General features: G+C 38.7%; 1 protein-coding gene across 3 annotated transcripts in view; it reads left to right on the top strand.

Annotated features, from left to right (window-relative positions):
- Nucleotides 1–20,053, top strand: part of SLC25A21 (solute carrier family 25 member 21) — a 260,447-nt gene that overhangs the window by 213,209 nt on the left and 27,185 nt on the right. For 2 of the 3 annotated variants that reach the window (XM_087747230.1, XM_087747229.1), the window contains one exon: nucleotides 19,255–19,321. In XM_087747230.1, coding sequence (XP_087603356.1) covers nucleotides 19,255–19,321 — 67 coding nt within the window. Of the gene's footprint in view, nucleotides 1–19,254; nucleotides 19,322–20,053 lie in introns of those variants that run through there. The other variant, XM_087747231.1, reaches the window with a different exon arrangement.

Here is a 20,053-nt window from a genome sequence, read left to right as displayed (position 1 = left end):
GAGTCACATGGAGAAAAATCCACTGTTTGGCCATTATCCAAAAATGACAGCGACAAGTACATGAGCAAGTGGTGATTTGTCTTGCTCAGTCTCTGGAAGTCGCTTTTTTTTTTTAATTGAGTTCTGTTATTTACAAAGTAATAGAAATGTTGGGCAATAATCAAGCGTAGAGAGCTGACGGTATTAATATAGCATTGACGGACTGGAAACCAGATGGTCTGTCAGATAATGAAGTATTATCTGGCAAGAGATTGTTCCTGAAAGCCAACATCCTCACCTATTTAGCACTCTGGAATGTCGACATATCAGTTACCACATTCATGAGGTGGTATGTGTTGTACTTTAGAAGCCATCCCTAGAAGAGGCTTTTTAATTCAAAATTACTGCCTGATGAGAGGGTAAAAGTGCCATTATTATAGCACAGCTGGATGAGTATAATATACAGCAAGATGTGAACCATACATCAAGAATCGAGTTAAAGAGGAAAACATAATAGGCTACATCCTGATTTCTGTCTAACCAAAGCCATAGTTTCATGGATATTTTAAACCAGCACTGTCACCAGAAGAAGCAATGGTGTATGCTGTGTGCCCAGAGCTGTATGCCCCTGCTTTTGTGCCACACTCTCCTTTGTGCCAGCACATGCACTTCTACACCTGGCCAGGAGTCACGGATGTTGGAAAAATGATCGGGTTAATATTAACCTGGCCATTAAAAAAGAAATGTATTGGTAATCCAGAAGGGTTCCCCATGGCTGGCTCATCACATAGGCACACAGACCTTTTGCCAGCAGAAAGGAAGGGACAGTGTGGAGGCAGGACAGAGCGGCTGGGAAAGGAAGAGGAGGGAGGTGGGATTATTTCCTCTTTGGCAGCAGTGCTAGTTTATGCCAAATGTGGGTGAAACCAGAATTCAAGAATAGCCAGAGCTATTGGAAATAAATATGGTAAACCCCAGTTGCTGCAGCTGCCACCTGGGAAGACAGAGCGGAGAACACAAAAGGCAAGGGCAGCCCGAAGGCTGGTGGGGGCAGTGCCCAGGGTTTGGAGATACTCCCTGGACACCAAAATGTCTCACTGTGGCTGTGATTATAGCATAAAGTGGAATGCAAAATGAAGAAAATCAACATGAAGTAGATGGAGTGGTTTATTAAAAAGACAGCAGAGAATTGGTAAGGCTATTATCAGTAAGACTGTACTTTACAACTTTGGCTTTAATTCAACAAGCCATTTTCACTGCCTTCATGATTACTTGATTGAAAACTAGCTGGCCACATGATATTAGCTCTTTAACCCCTGTCCATTCTAGATAGTTAATATTTTCATAAGGCATTTTCTGTAATCATAGCTAGGAAGTCCTTTGCTCATGTGACGGAGGAAAAGTGGTACGTGTTAATATTGGATGGAAATAAAATAGTTATGATATAATCTGTTGAGATATGTAATAAATAACTGATAAGTACCATTTAAGACTAGAAATATTTTTCCATCATTGTTGGCATTATTCATTTACAACATCTAGAAAATAATTTACCTAGATAACATAAATCAGACAAAAGGGCTTTCCTTCCATACTTTCAGTGGTACAACATTCAATACTGATTATATAAATCATTTCTTTGACAGTCTGTCCCACTCAGCAAACCGATATACAGAATGGAGCTTCAAATGGACTAAAGTGGATTTGTGGTATCACCAGGCCCAGTTATTTTGGCAGGATGAATTTTCTGTCTGCCAGGCAGATGACAGAATTCAGAATTTCCCTGATGTGAAACTAATACTCTCACACACTTTAAATACGTATGCTGAAATATTATCAGTTAAAGTTGCTTTTTTCTCAAGCTTGGTTTGGGAATGCTTCAAAGCCATCCTTATCTCTAGAATCAAATGTATAATTCAGCCCAGCCCTTAATATTTTTGAATCAAGTAGGGAACAATAATTAAGAGCGGGAAGAGTTTCAGTTAAATAAAAAGAAAAAGCCACATAGAGAAAGTAGAAATTAAAATAAGCATTTAAAATCAGTATTATGTTTTATTCCCAGTGAACATTTACTGAAGTTGGTAAATGTTTCAATAGACACAAAAACTGGTGGGCCAGTAAATGAGAACAGATTATTGTTTTAGAATTACACCCAATTTCATGGTCACTGTGCAACTAAAGGCATTTTCATATGGCCAAATACAAAGTAATTCAAGGGGGAATCAAAATTCAGATTAAACTTGCTATATCAACAATGCAAAGAACATTGTCTTAGGAAGCAGTAACACCAAAAGAATTAGTTGTTAAAGATAATTACATTGACATGAGCTTATAGGACTATACCATAGCAAAAAGCATCATGCAATCCTAAAGCATACAAAAAGAAAAGTGCTATGTGCAACTAAGGAATAGTAAGAAAGTACAGAATTTTACCTCTGTATATAACTTCGGTAACACAACTGATAAAATACTGAATTAAATCAACACTTCAAAGAAAATATAGAGATATTGAAGAAACTTAGGAGTGCCACAAAACTGTCTTGGGAGGAAAATAAGCATTGTGTCATAAAATTCAAGGGACTGTTTTTCTGGATGTGAAAGAGAATATTGAAAAGTTAGTTAATTGCTATGTATAGATATATTTTTTGCCTATGGAAAAAGTTTTATGGCACCTCTGAGTTCAAGGGTTTTCAGCCTTGCTCACCACAACCAGTACCTGGAATCTGATGTTAAGCAAATGCAGCCTTCAAACACAGCTTTCTCTGAATGTAGAAAAACACAGGAACAATCATCTGGAGGGCTTTTGCTGGAGGGCCATTACTTAAGTCTTTCCAAATATTATTTAATGTAGTTTCTAGATGAAAGCTTGTATCAGTAAGGTGACGTACCCTAAAGGGTCCCTTCTGAGTTTCTAGTCTAGTCTCATAACTCATCCCCTGTCTTGTATTAAGCTTTGAGAACAGGAAATCTTGCACTGCCCTAAACCTACCATAATACTTGGAGGTTTGCATTATAGTAATGACTGTACTTACATCATGCTTCAGAGCTTCAGCAAGTCACTGTCAGGGATCAAGAGGGATTATTTTTTCTTAATGCACAATTGACTAGATGCATGATAGAGAGGGGTTTTTTCCTTCCTTTTAAGCATGATTGGATACAGATGAAGATGTGATAGCATGGATTAGTCCTTCAAGGTAAAAAGGAAATCCATTTGTGGGGGGATGGTTTAGTTTTGGAGGCTCAGAGTCTTACCTATTTACAGTTTGGGGGTAAGGAAGGAATTTCTGCCTCAGTCTGGTAGGGAATATCATAAATTTCCTGTTCCAGGCATCGTCTCTGGCTCCTTCTGGCCATTCTCTGCATTCCACCTAGCCTGCTGCTCAGATTCCCTGCCTTCAAAACCAATGTTTTCTTTAATCGGTATGAGAACAAATACAGCAAAGTGAAAGGTCTTTTTATCCCTGTTGAGCATCCCTTCAGTCAGCCTGAACAGAATTTCAAACCATAAATGCACTGGTTATGCATCCATCATGGGTTTAACATTTTAGCTTCTTTTGCTCTTGGCCTGTCATCTCCACATACATTTCTTTCTTTCTTTCCACTTCCATTCCAGAAAGACTTTTACCACTCCCAGCATTTCCTTTTTTGATTTCCTTTCTCCACTCTTCAGTGATCTGGTGTACAGTGCATTTTTGCTGGCAATTGTATCAGCACGAATGAGTGTGGAAGACCGTGGTATGGAGATAGTATGAGCATCTGGGGGAAGCTTTGTTAGGAAAATGTAGGCATTTCTTAACCTAGGTCCATCGCTGAAGCATGCTTGCCCTATAACAAGCAGTTACTAAATGCAGCTATTTGCACACTTATTAAATGTGTTTTAAATCTCTCTGACCTATTTCCTACCATAGATCCTCCCTCCTATGGTAGGCATCCTTATGCTCTCCTCTCCAAGCTGCGCTATCCATATATACAGGTTGTCCAGTTCTTTACCCCTCTTGCTTATTATTGCTTATTATTGTTCATCCTTCCTATACTTCCAAATTATCATCTTGGCATACTGCATTGTCTTCTGTAAAATTACTTTCAAAGCCTCTTCTGAGGCTGAAAAAGTGCTGTAGGCTAAATCATTGTAACCCCAGCATGAGCCTCCTTCAGTACCTTTACTATAATTCTTAAGAATTTAGCCTTTAATTCAGATTAGAATTTAGGCTGAAATATAGATGATGTTTTACTCTGTCTAATGATTCACTTTGCCAGTCGAAGCACATACAAGAACTGCTTAGTGACTCAGCAAATAGCAGAACAAATTTAGTCTACTCCTCTGGTGGCTTAGTCAGTGATGTGTTACACTACTGGAAAGAAACCTGGTGCTAGAATTTTCTTTTTTTCTTCCCCAAAGCAAAGTTTTGAATCAAGTCCAGGCAATTGTAATACATTGATTTAATCCTAACCAGTTGGCACAAATACTTCAGGATCTGGGGACTAAGAGATTATTTCTTCCAGACCATTCATTCTCACAGGTCTTTCTTTGTAGCAAGTAATGCTTTTATTCTATAATTTTACAATAAATAACTGAAACTTAGATTACACTATAATGTCATTAAAAGAATTTTAACATAAAAGTTGTTTACGCAGAAATGGCAGATGTATGATAGTGCTCCACTTTTTTAATCTTTATTTTTATGTTAGAAGATAAGAATTAATGATTACTGTGCCTGGTCCTTTGTTGCAAGACTCTGTTGCTAAATTTCTCTTCTTATTCTCTTCAACTTTTGTAGCCTAGGCTTTGTTTGCAGTTCTCAAAATTTTCAGTTTCACGTTGCATCAGTCCACCCACTTCCAAGAAAATGTTTCCAAAGGCTGTGTGTACTCCTGAAAACGTGAAGACTGAGGCACCAGTGTTTTCTTTAATAACTGATGAAAATAAAATGTTAGTGATTAGAATCTGTGTGGTTTTACTCGCTTTGGGCATATCCTTAAAAAAAAAATAATACCAAAAGATCATCCATTACCAGTGGGTAATTTCCTGGACACTGAAACGCAAAAGACCCAAGAACATTCTGCAGCTCCACACAATTCTGTATGTGTGGAACTGTGCACAACTACAGATGTTTCCACTGCCGCAGAATTCACTAAAATCTACCAGGGAATTTGGCCCAGATGTGCTATAGAATTACAATGACCCTGGTAACAGTGAAACTTTAAGCAGCAAACACCAGATGTCCAGTAAAATGGTTAAAACTGAGATCCAAAGCATTTTTTTACCACATCATCACAAACAAGTATGGAGCGAATAAGCTGAAAATCTCAAGTAATACTTCATTATTCGTCATCTCTAAGCTGATTCTATGTGCTTGACTTGTGATGTAGTGCCATTCGAGTATAACGTCTCGTAGGAAGGCTGTGTTCCCAGAGGCTTAAAGAATTTTGAAAAATGAATTAATTAGACTGGTATATCCATTAAACTTAATACAAGGTTGTATTTTTCTCCGTACCTCCTTTCTCTACTCACTTTGCTTGAAAAGTGATTCTGGCTGTGTGTGTGCTGTGCTGCCTTATGATAGCTTGCCCACAGACAGGATAAATGAACTGCTCTTAGTGCCAGCTAATGTAGTTCTGCTTTAGCTCAAATGGTAGCAGACTCGAGCTGCGGTACCAGGGCTCCGTGCACTGCTACATTCTGTGTCTGTATGCATAGTAAATGTACTTTTCCTGCAAAGTACAGGTATTCGTTATATTATGAGGCACTGCTTTATACTCTGTGGTTTTTGAGGCGTCTATGTGTAGGGCAGAGCCCAGAGATGATGGAAAGCATTACATTTGTCTTTCCACTCTCTATTGACTATTTATGATTTTTTATATCTTCAAGTATAAGTTTTATACATTCATTATCAGAATGTACATTTAGCCATTTTTAAGTAACGTACATCTGGTACATTTTAAAGTGTCTCTAAACCAAAAAATCATTTCTGCTACAAATCCTGAACCAAAATGTGTGACGTTATTCGTAGAAGCCTGGTTGTGTTTGTTAGTGGTATAGATCTGTATAGGGCAATAGACATATATCAGGATTCATAAGTTAGATTCACTGGTTTTGCTTAAAGCTTGAATGTAGCAGTAGTCTGCTCTGTTTTGTCTCTGGAAAACTAATGGTACTAAACTCTTTTACTTAGAACTGGGATTATAGGCTTCATAGATAAAAACTGAATTAAAATAGAAAGAAAGAACAACAGGTACAAAAAGGTCTTGAATGCTTAGAGAAAAAACTAAGGAACATGTAGTCTTTGAAAGAAAAGGGGTAGTTATGTTCTCCAAACTCTCTTAAAACTTCTTCGCAAAAGATGTGGTATAGACTCTATTAAAATAATGAGGACTACTTTGATTTCAGCAGTTCAATCAGTGAAGAAGTGTCCACAGCTCTGTTACTGTTACTCACTTTTACACAAGAAAGTGTAAAAATGTGTTTACTAAAAAGTATGTTCTTCCCTGGAAGAAAAACTCATCATAAACTGACCAGCGCATCATGGCGGAAAGTTAAGTTAAACCACTGCTTTCAGAAATACTACTGCTCAAGAATTTATGATTTCTCTCATTTTTTAGTTATGCAGCTGTTTAGATAATTTTCAGCTGGCCTCAGGTGATATCTTTGTATGAATTTTTATAACCCAAAAGGAAAACACAAGGCTGTTGACAGCACTGCTGAGTTTCTCTTTTTTTTTACTGTATTGCCACTTTTACATAGTTTCAGTACAAAATTGTAACTTGTGTAGGTCTTTCTTGAACTGCAGACACACATTTTATTAAAAACTCACTGACACCTGTGGGCTTTTCAGCATTTTTAACTTACAGCAAAACGCCACCCGTAGAAGAACCTACTGTGTGGCGTATCAATGCCGATAGCATTGCATGCCTTTTCTTGGAGCATTGCCTTGGGATGCCCGGCGCTCCAAACGACTTCACCACCTGTTCCTTCAAGACCAGCTACAATTACAGCAGAAACCATTGCACCTGGAACTCTCTGCCCACCCTTGCCTTGCAAATCTGCTCATAGCACAGACTCTCTTGTCTTTGACAGCAGTTTGTCAGGCACAGGTTTGCAATGAAACTGCAGTTCTGACTGCTTGTTACCCCAGTTAAAATATAAATGTGTTCTTATGTCCTTGCTGGCTGTGCTGTCTGTAGAGAAGGTTTTCACATGGCTCTAAACCGACTCTGCAGGATAGCAGGTAATCATTTAGTCATGCCTAGTGAAATGTTGTTTATACTGACTTTGTAATGCTCTCTGATGATGGTGAACAAGGAAGTAGTGTGGTTGCAAATTGCAGTTACGCTTACAGAGTGTGAGATCATGGCAAATCGTACTGCTGCGGAGGTGCAATGATAATCTCCAGCTAATCTGGCTGAGTTCTAAGTGCTCAGAGCTGGTTACCAAGCAAGCCTCATGGCATGTTTGTGAGCTATGCAAGAAAAGAGATTTCTCTTTTGCAAATTCAGAGAAAATTAGAGATCTAGAAGAAAAGCAAATTTGACCAAAACTGACTTTCTTTTTGACATATTGGTGGTTATAAAGGTATTATTATTTGAAGTTATAAAATGCAGAAAGGTTTGATACAAAAAAATCATGCTGTCTGCTGTAAAATAGCTTGTGTTTCATTTACTTGAATTGCTACATGAAATGCTTTGTTCATTTGTAAAGTAAAATGCCCTGCATGCTTTTAAAAGTAACTTGGGAGAGAGGGTTCATTTCTTTTGTTTATTCAGTGCCAAAGTGGCAAAATTTCTTTTCTACAGAAGAATTCAAGTTGAGAAAGGTGCTGGATCAGAAGAGTATATTGAGAAAAAGAAAACATTTCAAAAGAGATGTTCAAGTTAAACATGCTGAGGCAGGTTTGCTGCTTAAAGAACACATTGCAAGTTTTTTTAAAAAATAAATAATCCAATAGAAACTGCCACATCACTGAGACATGGACTCCATTACTTTTAAAAAAAAAAAAAAAAATCTGTCAGGTTTCTTTACAGATGTCTATGTAGATGAGGAGACTATTGGCAGATGGGGTATGGCTACATAAAACAAGAGAGGATCACTGAATAATAAGTGGCAATACTAATAACTAGGGCAGCAACTTCTACATGATTCTTCCCTTCACACATTTGTCTTGCCTGTTGATCTGGTCTCAAAAGGTATTTACGTATCTCTGCATCACAGTCTTGTAGCAGGTTTTTCATCAGTAACTACACTGAAGTATATCACTGCTGTAAAGCCTTGCAAAATCTGTTTCTAATTGTTTAACCGTCAACTTTGGTTGGAATCCTTTGGTAAATGTTGGGTAAGTCTTCTTCATTTCTCAGTCATTTAAACCTACCTTGCCTGTCCTTTTTCACTTTGAGAAACTCAGAGTGAAGGTTAGTCACCTCTCCAAAGTAATGACATGACATCATAGCACTTTATCTTACAAATTGTGTGAGAAGGATGAGAGGAATGTCATGATAGTGTGGGAGTTTCATAGTATTGAAGGCGGAATCTGTTTGGAAGCATTGCTGCATATTGCCTGAAAAAGGAGCTTTCATGTTTAAAATGTATTGTGATTAAAAAAAAAATGAAAATAAGTTTGTTTGTATTAACTGTCAACTCTATTTGTTCTTAGATTGGACTAACATTGATGAAAATGTATTAACCCATATGGTATTTTTAGGGCATTTGTGTGTAGTGCATGAAGAATAGGAGGTATCCTTTTAGGCATCGCTCCAGCATCCATGACAGTCACTGTATAACACAGATCTTCATCTGACAGAGTTTTCTTACAGTGTAACCTGGGCTGGCGTGAGCTGGCTGGAACGAAGGGCTGGAATATGGTTTCACACCCATGCCCTCGCTGTATCACACTGGCACTGCACGATGGCACTCTGGAGGTGGAGGAAAGGATTTGTGACACTGTCACTGTATCTAGGGACAGTACCTGTAACTATTACAAATTTCTGCTTTTTTGAGGAGTTACTTTCTTGCTCCCAAGTACATAAAACTCTTTCTAACAACTTTCTTATAACAGAAACCAGTTTCAGTGACACACAGGGGTATTTTTTCTGTCTTTAGGCAGGTAGTTGCCATTTGTGCAAGTTTCCTCACATGTCTGTGCAATAATACCTTTCATTCCCATGGTACATCCAGGTACCACAACTGTCTGCCAGACGGAAATTCAAATGCCAGTATGTGTACGTATTCATGGTGCTGTTCACTACCTAAGTAGTGCTACAAATTCTGCACACTTTGATCTCTGTGCGGGTAAGACTTTTTGCTCTATCAATAGTATTACTGTTACAAAATCAGGAATCTTTTATGATTCCCTGCTAGAGGTACTGTAAAGGGAGTAAGAAAAATATCCCAAAGGTCAAGATGCTAAAAGATGGAATCAAATTAATTATTATGTGCATGTTCATACATTTTTAATGATACCCTATTCTTTTTAATGCTAAAAAGTGCTGCCTTGAGATTTTTTTTTGAGAAACGGGAAAAATATATAAGTTTTTTAGTTTGTTAAAACATTATAAACCCACTACTGGCCTAGTTTTACTTTAGACTTCAGAAGATCAATGTGTTTATGAATCCAAATCATTGCAGGCAAAATTTTGCACCTGCAGCTATGGTTGCCTGCAGTTCAGTTTAAAGTATCTACATCACTGATTGCATTTGTAAATTAAAAACATCTAAGTAACCTAAATTACAAGCACAAATAATTGCAGGTGCAAAACTCATACAAACACAAAATGATCTCTGAAAGTTGGTCTTCTAAATCTCATTGTAAGTTATTCACTGTATCATGAACCTAGAGTCCTCTTGGGAGAGTCACTAATCTGTATAATGACACTGAAAGCCTCTTGAATCTCATATTTAGCTAGCAGATGGGAAAGAATACATGTAGTCATATAACTCCCTAGGGATTATGCATGTGGATATTGAAGAGCATAACTTATTCCAATGAAGGCTAACATTAACTTGCAATCAGAAATTTCCTTCCTGAGCCACATTTTTTCTGATGAAATTAAAACAATTTAATGTTGTATTTTTACGAAGTCACAACCAATCGAGTAGGACACACTCCCAGGGCAAGCACAGAAATTTTGCTGATCTCATGATTTTTCATTTAATGAATCATAGCATCAGTTTAACACAGAGAAATGCTGTCAGTCTTTTCCAGAAAACACATCTAGTTATCTTCTCTGTGTAGCTACAAAAGTCTATTTTTTTTCTCTGGTATCAAAACTAAAAATGAATCATTTTCTTGCGTTCTCTAGCTTCAATAGACATAGGTGTGGAGCTACTTTAAAGCAGAGACTGCTTCCTGTCGTACCAGTTATGGCAGTACTGTTAGCAAAAGGAAAAGAAAAAAAAAACAAACCTTAAATTCTCTTCTAGTGTTTGAACAACTAAAACTCCTACTGAACAAATGAAGCATTCTGCCAGTTCTGACAATCCAAAATGCAATGAAGAATTTTTCTGTTTCAGAAGCTCTAGGCAAAGCTGTTTTGGCATGTCTGTAGCTTGTTCCTATTGCAAACAAAGGGGCAGCTAGGGGGAAAGTGGGGGAAGAAAATGCTGTCAGTTATAAGAAATGAGACATGTAGACCCTTTCTACAGCCCAACTAGTGATTACATGCAGGCAATTTTATAAAAGCCTAGACCAGCTGCCAGTGATAATAACGCTGCCATTTGCACTGATTTCAACAGGAATTACATCCAACAGACCAGCTTAAGGCTTCTCAGAAGCATGGGCAAAATTGATATTTCATTCATTGGCCATGGGGGCCAGACTACAAGAGTGTTAAGAAGGAACAGGCAAAGGTGTCAGGGAGCCCTGCAGTGCAAGCATTGCTGCTCCGGCTGCTGGGCTGGCAGCAGTGGGAGCGAGCAGCGTGTGCTGCAGCTGGCAGGGTCCTGCCTCTCCGCCCGCCAGCAGTCGCCATCCTCCCAGGTAGCCTGATTCCTCCCTCGGCAGCAGCGGTCAGCCCAGCTTCACAGGCCCCTGGCATAGGCATGGTAAGTGGCAGAGGTGTGAGCATACCGACATTTTTAAAAATCCAATTTAATTTAGTACACATGAATCTATTACTCAAGCAGTACATGGTAACAATGTACCACTTAACTAATTAATTTATAATCATCCTTGAGAAAAAAAGCCAGAACAAGGTGTTCTTTTTTTACACATGGAGAACTGTTGAGGCTATGTTGTGCATTACAATGCAAGGCTCCAACTTCACCTTCCTACAATTTTTTTTTTTTAGGTGCTTGGGTATAGCAAAACACAGAAAGCGTATGACAAACATGTAGTATAAGAGAGGGCTAGAGCCTCATTTGAATAGAGAAAACTTTTAACAAGGATTCCTTTTTTTTGTTACTCTCACTTTTTGCTGTACAAAAGACACAAGAAAGGAAGGAGAAGGTTTCATCTTTTCCTCTCTTGAGGGATTTATATTTAGGTGTGTCCTGTAACTTATATAAATTCAGAGTGCAGACTAGAAAGCCAAAAATTAGCAAGGATTTTGACCAAGAGATTGAGAGGTGATTAAAAATCATGGAAGAAAGACTAATTTCTGAGTAAGAATAACAGTCACATGGATGATGGATCATAATAACTTTGTAATCTGACCCACATGCAGTGAATATGGTGATGACTGTCATTTTGAATAAGTGAGGTAGATTGATGTTGATTATTAATCCATTTCTTGGCCAGTCTGATTGTTTCTGAGCCAGATCCTCCACTGTTTAGTATTTTTCTGAAGTATTTTAAGAGTACCTTTCACTGACGGTCCCTTCTTTTTTAACCAGTCATTTTTCACACTCTGTGTTGCCGTAACTTATTTAAGGGGTTTCTTTCATGAGTTGATCTGCTTCTAGTATTCTCATAGCTGGACACTCGGGCTTCCTTTAGCGTATGGTGTAACATCAGTGTTACTACAGACACATGTTAACATATAATTCTGTATTACATTTACTTGCTGGGAAAAAAAAACCCTGTTTTTCCTTAATTCCTATGTGTTGCAACTGATGGTGACTTAATGAACGCACACTCAGTGAAAAAAAGTGAAATATGCTATGAAAATAAGTACCTAGTATTTAGTGCTGGTGTCTAAAATGGCAGGTATCTGTATATGAGACACAGAATAGATAAAGAAATATATTTGCATAATAGAAATTCAGAAGCTAGCTAGGCTAAGTGTGTCATTGATAGCTTTATATGAGGTTCCTGTAGGGACATGTGTTTAACATTTGCAGTAGGATAATATACATAACATACTTTACAAGAAAAAAAGCTTTTTGGAGAGCAACAGAGTATCCAAGCCTGGTTTTCTATGAATGTGTCCAACCTTTAATATCTTTTCAGCTCTGTGCCTGTTGCCCCTGAATGACACCCAGCCTTCCCTATAGCATACCTCTTCAGCTGGGCAAATGGTTGTAGATGCTGTGATTGAGGGTGAGCTACAGGTGTGAACTGGCTAGTGGCTTGCTGCTCTCAAAATAAATGGCTAAACTGTAAGTCCCTTTTTCTCAGTGGTAGGTACTAATTTGTGCCTGCCTTCACTAGCACTCACTAGTTTTCCTGAAACTTCTGGGAATTTAAAATCTTTTAAATCTCCAGCTAGGTCAATATCAAGATTACTTCACACTAATAGCTATATTAAAGTAATATTGCCCTGTTTTCAATTGTTTTACTTTCTGTTAGTAATAAATTCACAATGTGCTACATACCATGAAATAAAAAGATACTTTTTATCTGGTATAAATGAAACTCTAAGCAAGTTTCATTATATTTAGACGTACTTTCTATCTCCTTTTGAACACCCACCCTTCTACCAAGTATGTCTTCAAAATTCCTTCCCTTTGTTGAAATAAAAAATCTTGTAAAATCAGAAAGTCGCGGATTCATTTAATGTAACTGACATGGTCATGAAACACAGGTCTTTTATTTATACTTGGGATAATGCAGAGGTAATGAAAGCAGAATTGAACCTAAGAGGGTTTTTGTTTCAATTATAAAACAATGTGGGTAAGAGACTTGGATTTGACAGCAATAGAAGAAAGGGAATATTGTGTTCATGCCTTCAATCAGCTTTATTAGATCCTTAAAGGGAAAATTATGTGAAAGACAGAGGAAGAAAACAACAAACTAAGCAAGATCCCAATTTCAGTATAATTTGGAGAAAATAACTGATTTAGGTTGGTCGTCTTGCCAGGGTGAATGACTCAAGGCTTCCAAACAAGAAATGGAAACCAGAAGGATAGCGAAAGCCTGAAAGAACAAATTGAGAAGATACGATTGACTGTAATGTTTCAAAATCAACTGCTGCAAAGATGAGTTTGGGCTGTTGCCCAGAATACAATTGAATGGTGATGTTCATTTAGACCCTTAATGCTGAAACAAAATAAGATGTAGCTGTGTTTCTGTTAGAGATTTACTTGTTCTTTCCAGTGTCTCTAGCTAGGGATATGATGTCACGTTCTCTCTCTTCTGTCACACACTGAAGTGATTGCTGCTGCTGTTCCATAATTTTTCTGAACGCCAGTTTTCTGAAGGAAGGCCTGAATCCAGGTGATAATATCTTTCAAATGTGAAATGTCATCACTATTCATTAGTTGACTTTGAAAAATGTTATACACCGTGTGCAAGTAGGCTAACTCAGTGTATTGACCAAGGAAAAGAGAAGTATAAGATCATCGTGTGTGTATGTACTTTCTGACTGACAAAGCCATTCAAGTTTTTGTTACCATCATGCTAGTTTTTTTAAATTAAGTAAATAGCTTATTTTGCAAATTGTAAAGCATTATTTGGAAAAGTTAGGGGCAGCTGCTTGTCCTCCACCTGAGGCACAGAAGGCTCTACAAAAGACTATGCTTTATGCAAAAAATTAGTCAGTTGACAATAAGCAGTGATGAGATGGGACTGTCTTCTACTTCCTCCTTTCTTTTATTCCTTTCATCTCACTGGCTGTGCTTACTAACCTTTTTTCTGTTTCTATTTCAAATGAGGAAGAAAAAAAAATGTAAACCACAGTTCATAATTAAATACTGAGCTAGTTCTTACCATGTTTACTGAATTACATATTGCATATATGGATGTATATCCTCAAAGTTTTCATGTGTTTTTAAATTTCTGAACTTAATGTGTTCCATAGGAATAGACCTTAACTCCTTCCTGTCTGTTTTTCATGATGAGATTTGCCTCCACAGAGGAAAGGAGGAGTAAAGCAGTGAAACCCAGTTACAGATCCCTTAAAATTTTAGGTATTTGTAGAGCCATGAATATAGTTGCTGAGCTCTGTGGATTCTTCTGCCTCACATTTGCAGACCCAGATCCTCATGGAGTCTTCAACCACCTTGATACCTCCTGGAGGGACAACATAGTAGGGCATAAGCAATCCAGGAGGTTACTGGAAAGCATTAATGATAACTTCTTGACACAAGTGAAAGAGGAGCCAATGAGGAGAGGTGCTCTGCTGGACCTCATACTCACAAATGAGGAAGGCCTCATTGGGAATGTGAAGGTTGAAGGGAGCCTTGGTTGTTGTGACCATGAGATGGTGGAGTTCAAGATCCTGAGAGAAGGGAGCAGAGCAAAAAGCAAGATGACAGCCCTGGACTTCAGGAGAACAGACTGTGGCCTCTTCAGGGGTCTGCTTGGAAAAGTCCCATGGTATAAGACTCTGGAGGGAAGAGGGGTCCAGGAAAGCTGGGTAGTATTCAAGGATCACCTCCACTCAAGAGAAGTCCATCCCAACATGCATGAGGTCAGGCAAAAATGCCAAGAGGCCTGTGTGGTTGAACAAGGAGCTCCTGACAAAACTCAAACATAAAAAGGGAGCGTACAGAAGGTGGAAGCAGGGACAGGTAACATGGGAGGAGGACAGAGACAATCTGAGCATGCAGAGACATGGTTAGGAAAACCAAAGCCCCCCTGGAGCTGAACTTGGTGAGGGATGTCAAGGGCAACAAGAAGAGCTTCTGTAAATATGTAAGTGGTGAAAGGGGAAATGTAGGACTGCTGCTGAATGAGGCAAAGGCCCTGGTGACACAGGACGTGGAAAAGGCTGAAATACTGAATGCCCCTTCACTTCCGTTTTCAGTAGCAAGGCCAGCCTTCAGAAATCCAAAGCTCTGGAGAGAGGGGGAAGGTCTGGCATAAAGAAGACTTACCCCTGGTGGAAAAGGATCAGCTTAGAGAATACTTAAGCAAACTTGACATACCTAAGTCCATGAGCACTGATGGGATGCACCCACAAGCGCTGAGGGAGCTAGCTGATATTGTTGGAAGGTCACTCTCAACTATCTTTAAATGATCATGGCAACTGGGAGAAGTGTCTGGGGACTGGAGGAAAGCAAATGTCACCCCTATCTTCAAAAAGGGCAAGGAGGAGGATCCAGAGAACTACAGGCTGGTCAGCCTCACCTTGATCTCTGGGAAAGTGATGAAGCAACTAATCCTGGAAACCACTTCCAGGCACATGAAGGACAAGGCAACGACTGGGAGCAGTCAGCATGGATTCACAAAGGGAAAGTCATGCTTGACCAACCTGATAACCTTCCATGATGAAATGACTGTCTTGGTATATGAAGGGAGAGCAGTGGACGTTGCCTACCTAGACTTCAGTAAGGCTTTCGACACTGCCTTCCGTAAGATCCTCATAGAGAAGCTATTGAAGTATGGACTGGATGAGCAGACAGTGAGGTGGACTGAAAATGGTCTGAATGGCCAGGCCCAGAGGGTGGTGATCAGTGGTACAAAGTCTCTCTGGAGGCCAGTAACTAGCAGTGTACCCCAGTGGTCAATACTGGATCCAACTGTTCAACATCTTCATTAATGATCTGAATGATGGGGCAGAGGTACCCTCAGCAGGTTTGCTCATGATAAAAAGCTGAGAGGAGTGGCTGACATACCAGGGGGTTGTACTGCCATTCAGATGGACTTTGACACACTGGAGAAATGGTCTGACAGGAACTTCATTAAGTTCAACAAGAGGAAGTGTGAAGTCCTGGACCTGGGGAGGAACAACCTCATGCACCAGTATTACACTAGGGGCCAACCAGCTGGAAAGCAGATTTGTAGAAAAGGACCTGGGGGTCCTCATGGACATGAAGTTGAACATGAGCCAGCAATGTGCCCTGCAACCAAAACAGCTACTGGTATCCTGGGCTGCATTAGGAGGAGTGTTGCCAGCAGGTTGAAGAAGGGGATCCTTCTCCTCTACTCAGCACTGGTGAGGCCACACCTAGAGTGCCAGGTCCAGTTCTGGGCTCCCCCGTACAAGAGAGACATGGACATATTGGAGACAGTCCAATGACGGGTCACTAAGATGATTAAGGGACTGGAGCAACTTTCATATGAGGAAAAGGTGAAAAAGCTGGGACCATTCTGCCTGGAGGAGAGAAGGCTCAGGGGGGATCTCATTAACGTGCACAAATACCTTAAGGAAGGGTGCAAAGAGGATGGAGACAGGCTCTTTTCAGTGGTGCCCAGTGACAGGACCAGAGGCAATGGACACAAACTGAAACAGAAGGGGGTCTGTCTGAACATCAGGAAACACTTTTTCACTGTGAGGGTGACCAAGCACTGGCACAGATTGCCCAGAGAGGTTGTGGAGTCTCCCTCCTTGGAGATATTCAAAAGCTGTCTGGATGCGGTCCTGATCAACCAGCTCTAGGTGGCCCTGCTTGAGCAGGGGTTTGGACCAGATGATCTCCAGAGGTCCCTTCCATCTTCAACCCTTCTGTGATTCAGGAGCAATGGATAATTGCTTTTCATATTTTCAGTTCCCATTGCTCTAGGTTTTTCAAACAATTCACTGCCTGGTCTGCTGATCATCTGAATCGCTGGTGTTTCAACACTGAGCTGTGATAGAACGGTGGATTACTCTTTAGAAGTGATTACCTGCCTCACAAAATTGCTGAGATGGCAGACCTGTTGCTCAAATTCCTGGTATATCCTTCCCCTCCACATTCTCTCTGAAAAGTTTTCCCTGAGATTGTCAGAGACCATGGGAATGTTACAACGTTTATGTATTCAATAGTTGCATACATTTGAGTATACAAGAAGGCAACCTGGAAAAGCAACCTGTACTGCTGTGAAAGGCTAGGTAATGATACTGTGTGTTTTTAGAACTGAGTTGTTGCTTTACACTGCATATTTCTCTGCTTATGCATCTCTTACTAATGAGAATATCTGGAGCAAGTTTGGGTCTCACTTTTTTGTAGTCAGAGCTACACCTGTGAGTAGAGCAGTGGAGCACTTTTCATTTTCCAAGTCCAATCATGCTGCTGTACTAGAAGTTCCAAACAGGATGCCTGTTGTAGATATGCTTACAGTGTTTTAGATTGAGCTGAAAGGAAGAAAGTGTTTATAGGGATCTGTGTTCTTGTAGCTGATCCTACTTGGACCTCATTTTCAGTTTGAACTCACATTAAACTGTATGAATCACATGCTTAAAGTTACTCAACATTTCAATAGCTTGCTGAATCAGCAAGACTATACTCTGAATATGTATGGATGGTTAAAGACTAAGACTGGATCCAGTATATCTATATTGTTATATCTATATCTATAGATATCTATAGTTATATCTGCATCTATGTGGATAGATACAGATATATGTATGTATGTGTATATATATTTATGTTTGGAAAGTGAGACTTTGGGGAAATCAAAACATCTGAGGACTCAGCTGAATTCTTGAAATCTCCTACCCAAGGACTTTCAGTGTTTTGTCATGAAACCATCATTGTGTAAAATGCTCAAAGTTTCCTTTTATCATGGACTGGAATTCATAACTTGCTTACTCAGAGGAAGGATAAGTGATATTCCCACTCTGGAGCATCTTACAAAGCCTAAATTATTTTATTTATATTGGAGCAGCTTAAGAAGAGGACTCCAGAGAAATGTTAGAAGAAGAGTGGAAAAAATGGTGTAGCATTTGTGGTATTTTACATTCATGTGGGGAATATGAATTTAATTGTTTTTCTTTGACATGCACAGGATAACTATAGGAGAATCTGTTGATGTGATGACTCTTCCACACCCTGCAAAAATATTCCAAGTAATAGGCTGTTTTAGAAAGGTGAACCACCACCTTTCAACATCACAACCTTTCAACATTTTAAAAAGACACAAACGCTTTGCTTTAAGTGATTTCTTCTGTAGACAGAATCGTCTTACAGTTCTGAAAGAAGTGTATAAACTCTGAGGACGGATAAGTTGTAAAATATACCCTTGTTGGCTGGCAAGGTAGCTTTTTGCTGATGCATTAGATGCCTTTCTGAACTCTCCCCAGGCACTATCTAGGTTAATGTGGAGACCTAGCAGACAAGAACTATGTCTACTTTTACCTCACCTGGAGATTTTGAGAACTACCTGTCATTTAAAGCATTCCCAAGACCCTGCATTATGCATCTACATTGGCCTTGTAAGCAGAGCTCAGGCTGCCTGCAAATGCCATGTATGTTGTAGCAGACTATATATATATATATATATGTATATATATATATGTATACATATATATATAAACAATTTAGATGATGCAAAGCATTGCAACAAGTGAATCTTTGGCTTCAGGCCAGCTCCGAAAGTCAGCAGCTATTGTAAACTCCTTAGGTGTTTATGGAGACGGGCAAGAGAGGGACAAAGACCTGAATGAGTGCAGTAGCAAGATATTGCCTAAATGTTTTTTCCAAGATGAAATGCATACATTCTGTTCTGGCTCTATGAATAGCTAACTTGTGTCAAAACTAAGTTGTCAAAAAAATTACTTCATCTATTTTGAGGCATATTTAAAACTAAACTTTAAAAGATGCCTTAACCTAACATCTGAAGATGAGCATGCAGGTTTTTTGTATGCAACTTGCTGAAGTCACAGTTTTTTCCAAATCTGTATTTTGTGACCAGTTTTTAATATTATCATTGCTATGTCAAGAAAATTAAAACAATGAAATAATACTTCATTGTCAAAACTGTTCCTCTTCCTTTAAATACAATTTCTTGTTTAGTCAGAAAAAAATTAATTGAATTTTTACTTATTCATTGCTGATTTTTTTTTTTATATCATCACAGCAGCACATAATAGAATTGGGAGCACATCAGTTACTTAGCAAGTAAGCAAAGAGTATCATTATTTGTCTATATACTTGGAAATGCTGAAAGGTTAGTTACTTTACTCAAAATTTAAAACAGAATTGGCAGTATGGTAATGATATGTTGTTTATCCATACAAAAATAATTTCTTTTTTTTCTTCAATAGATTGCTTGGCTTCTACAAAGGAATATTTCCTCCCATCTTGGCTGAGACACCCAAAAGGGCGGTGAAGGTAAAAACCCCATACTTCCTCTTTTAATAATATGAGTAGGGACAGTGGCAGCTATAAAACATTTTATTTCTCCCCCACTGACTGACATTAGAATCTTAACCTTATTTGGCATAGTAATCCTCTGATTTTTACTAGGAGGAAACTTCCCTGTTGATAATACAATAAAAACTGTGCTTGATTAAGAAGTGTGGGATAAGGCTCTTAAACGCTAGGCTACTTTTGACCTGTATATATAATGTTACTGAAAAACAAATTACAATTAGTTTATATGATCAAAAATAATAAAATACTTTACGTGATATTTTAGCCTCAGAATTACTTCTGGTTTAGACATTTTGTTTTACTGAAAATGCCTAGCAACTTGCAAAACAACTAAGAACAGCTTAATAAATTAATACAAGAAGCCATTAAAGAAGCCACTCCTAGTAAGTACTTACTCAGTAACTTGAAGTAGTATATCTGTAGGTTTGAAATGCTGCCCAGAGTTTTCTTGTACTCCAAAGAGCACTCTACTCCTTACTCTCACTTTTTTATAGATTGAACACAGTAATGGGTACAACTCTTCATCATGCAAAGAACATTTTACGCCAGCTCTTTTCCAGCGGAAATAGATGCTAGCCTATCAAAGTGTATTTGCCGTCAAATGTTGATCTGATTTTCTTTTTTTTATACTTTATGTTGATTTGTAGAGCATTATTTTAGTAACATTCCTAAGCAAAATACAGCAATACA

The sequence above is a fragment of the Nipponia nippon genome, unplaced genomic scaffold (assembly GCF_047370975.1).
Source record: "Nipponia nippon isolate SJK-2023a ecotype South Korea unplaced genomic scaffold, ASM4737097v1 scaffold_11, whole genome shotgun sequence".
In the NCBI taxonomy this organism is placed as follows: domain Eukaryota; kingdom Metazoa; phylum Chordata; class Aves; order Pelecaniformes; family Threskiornithidae; genus Nipponia; species Nipponia nippon.
The sequence above is the reverse complement of the archived record's forward strand: the minus strand, read 5'-3'. Positions and strand labels throughout refer to the sequence as shown.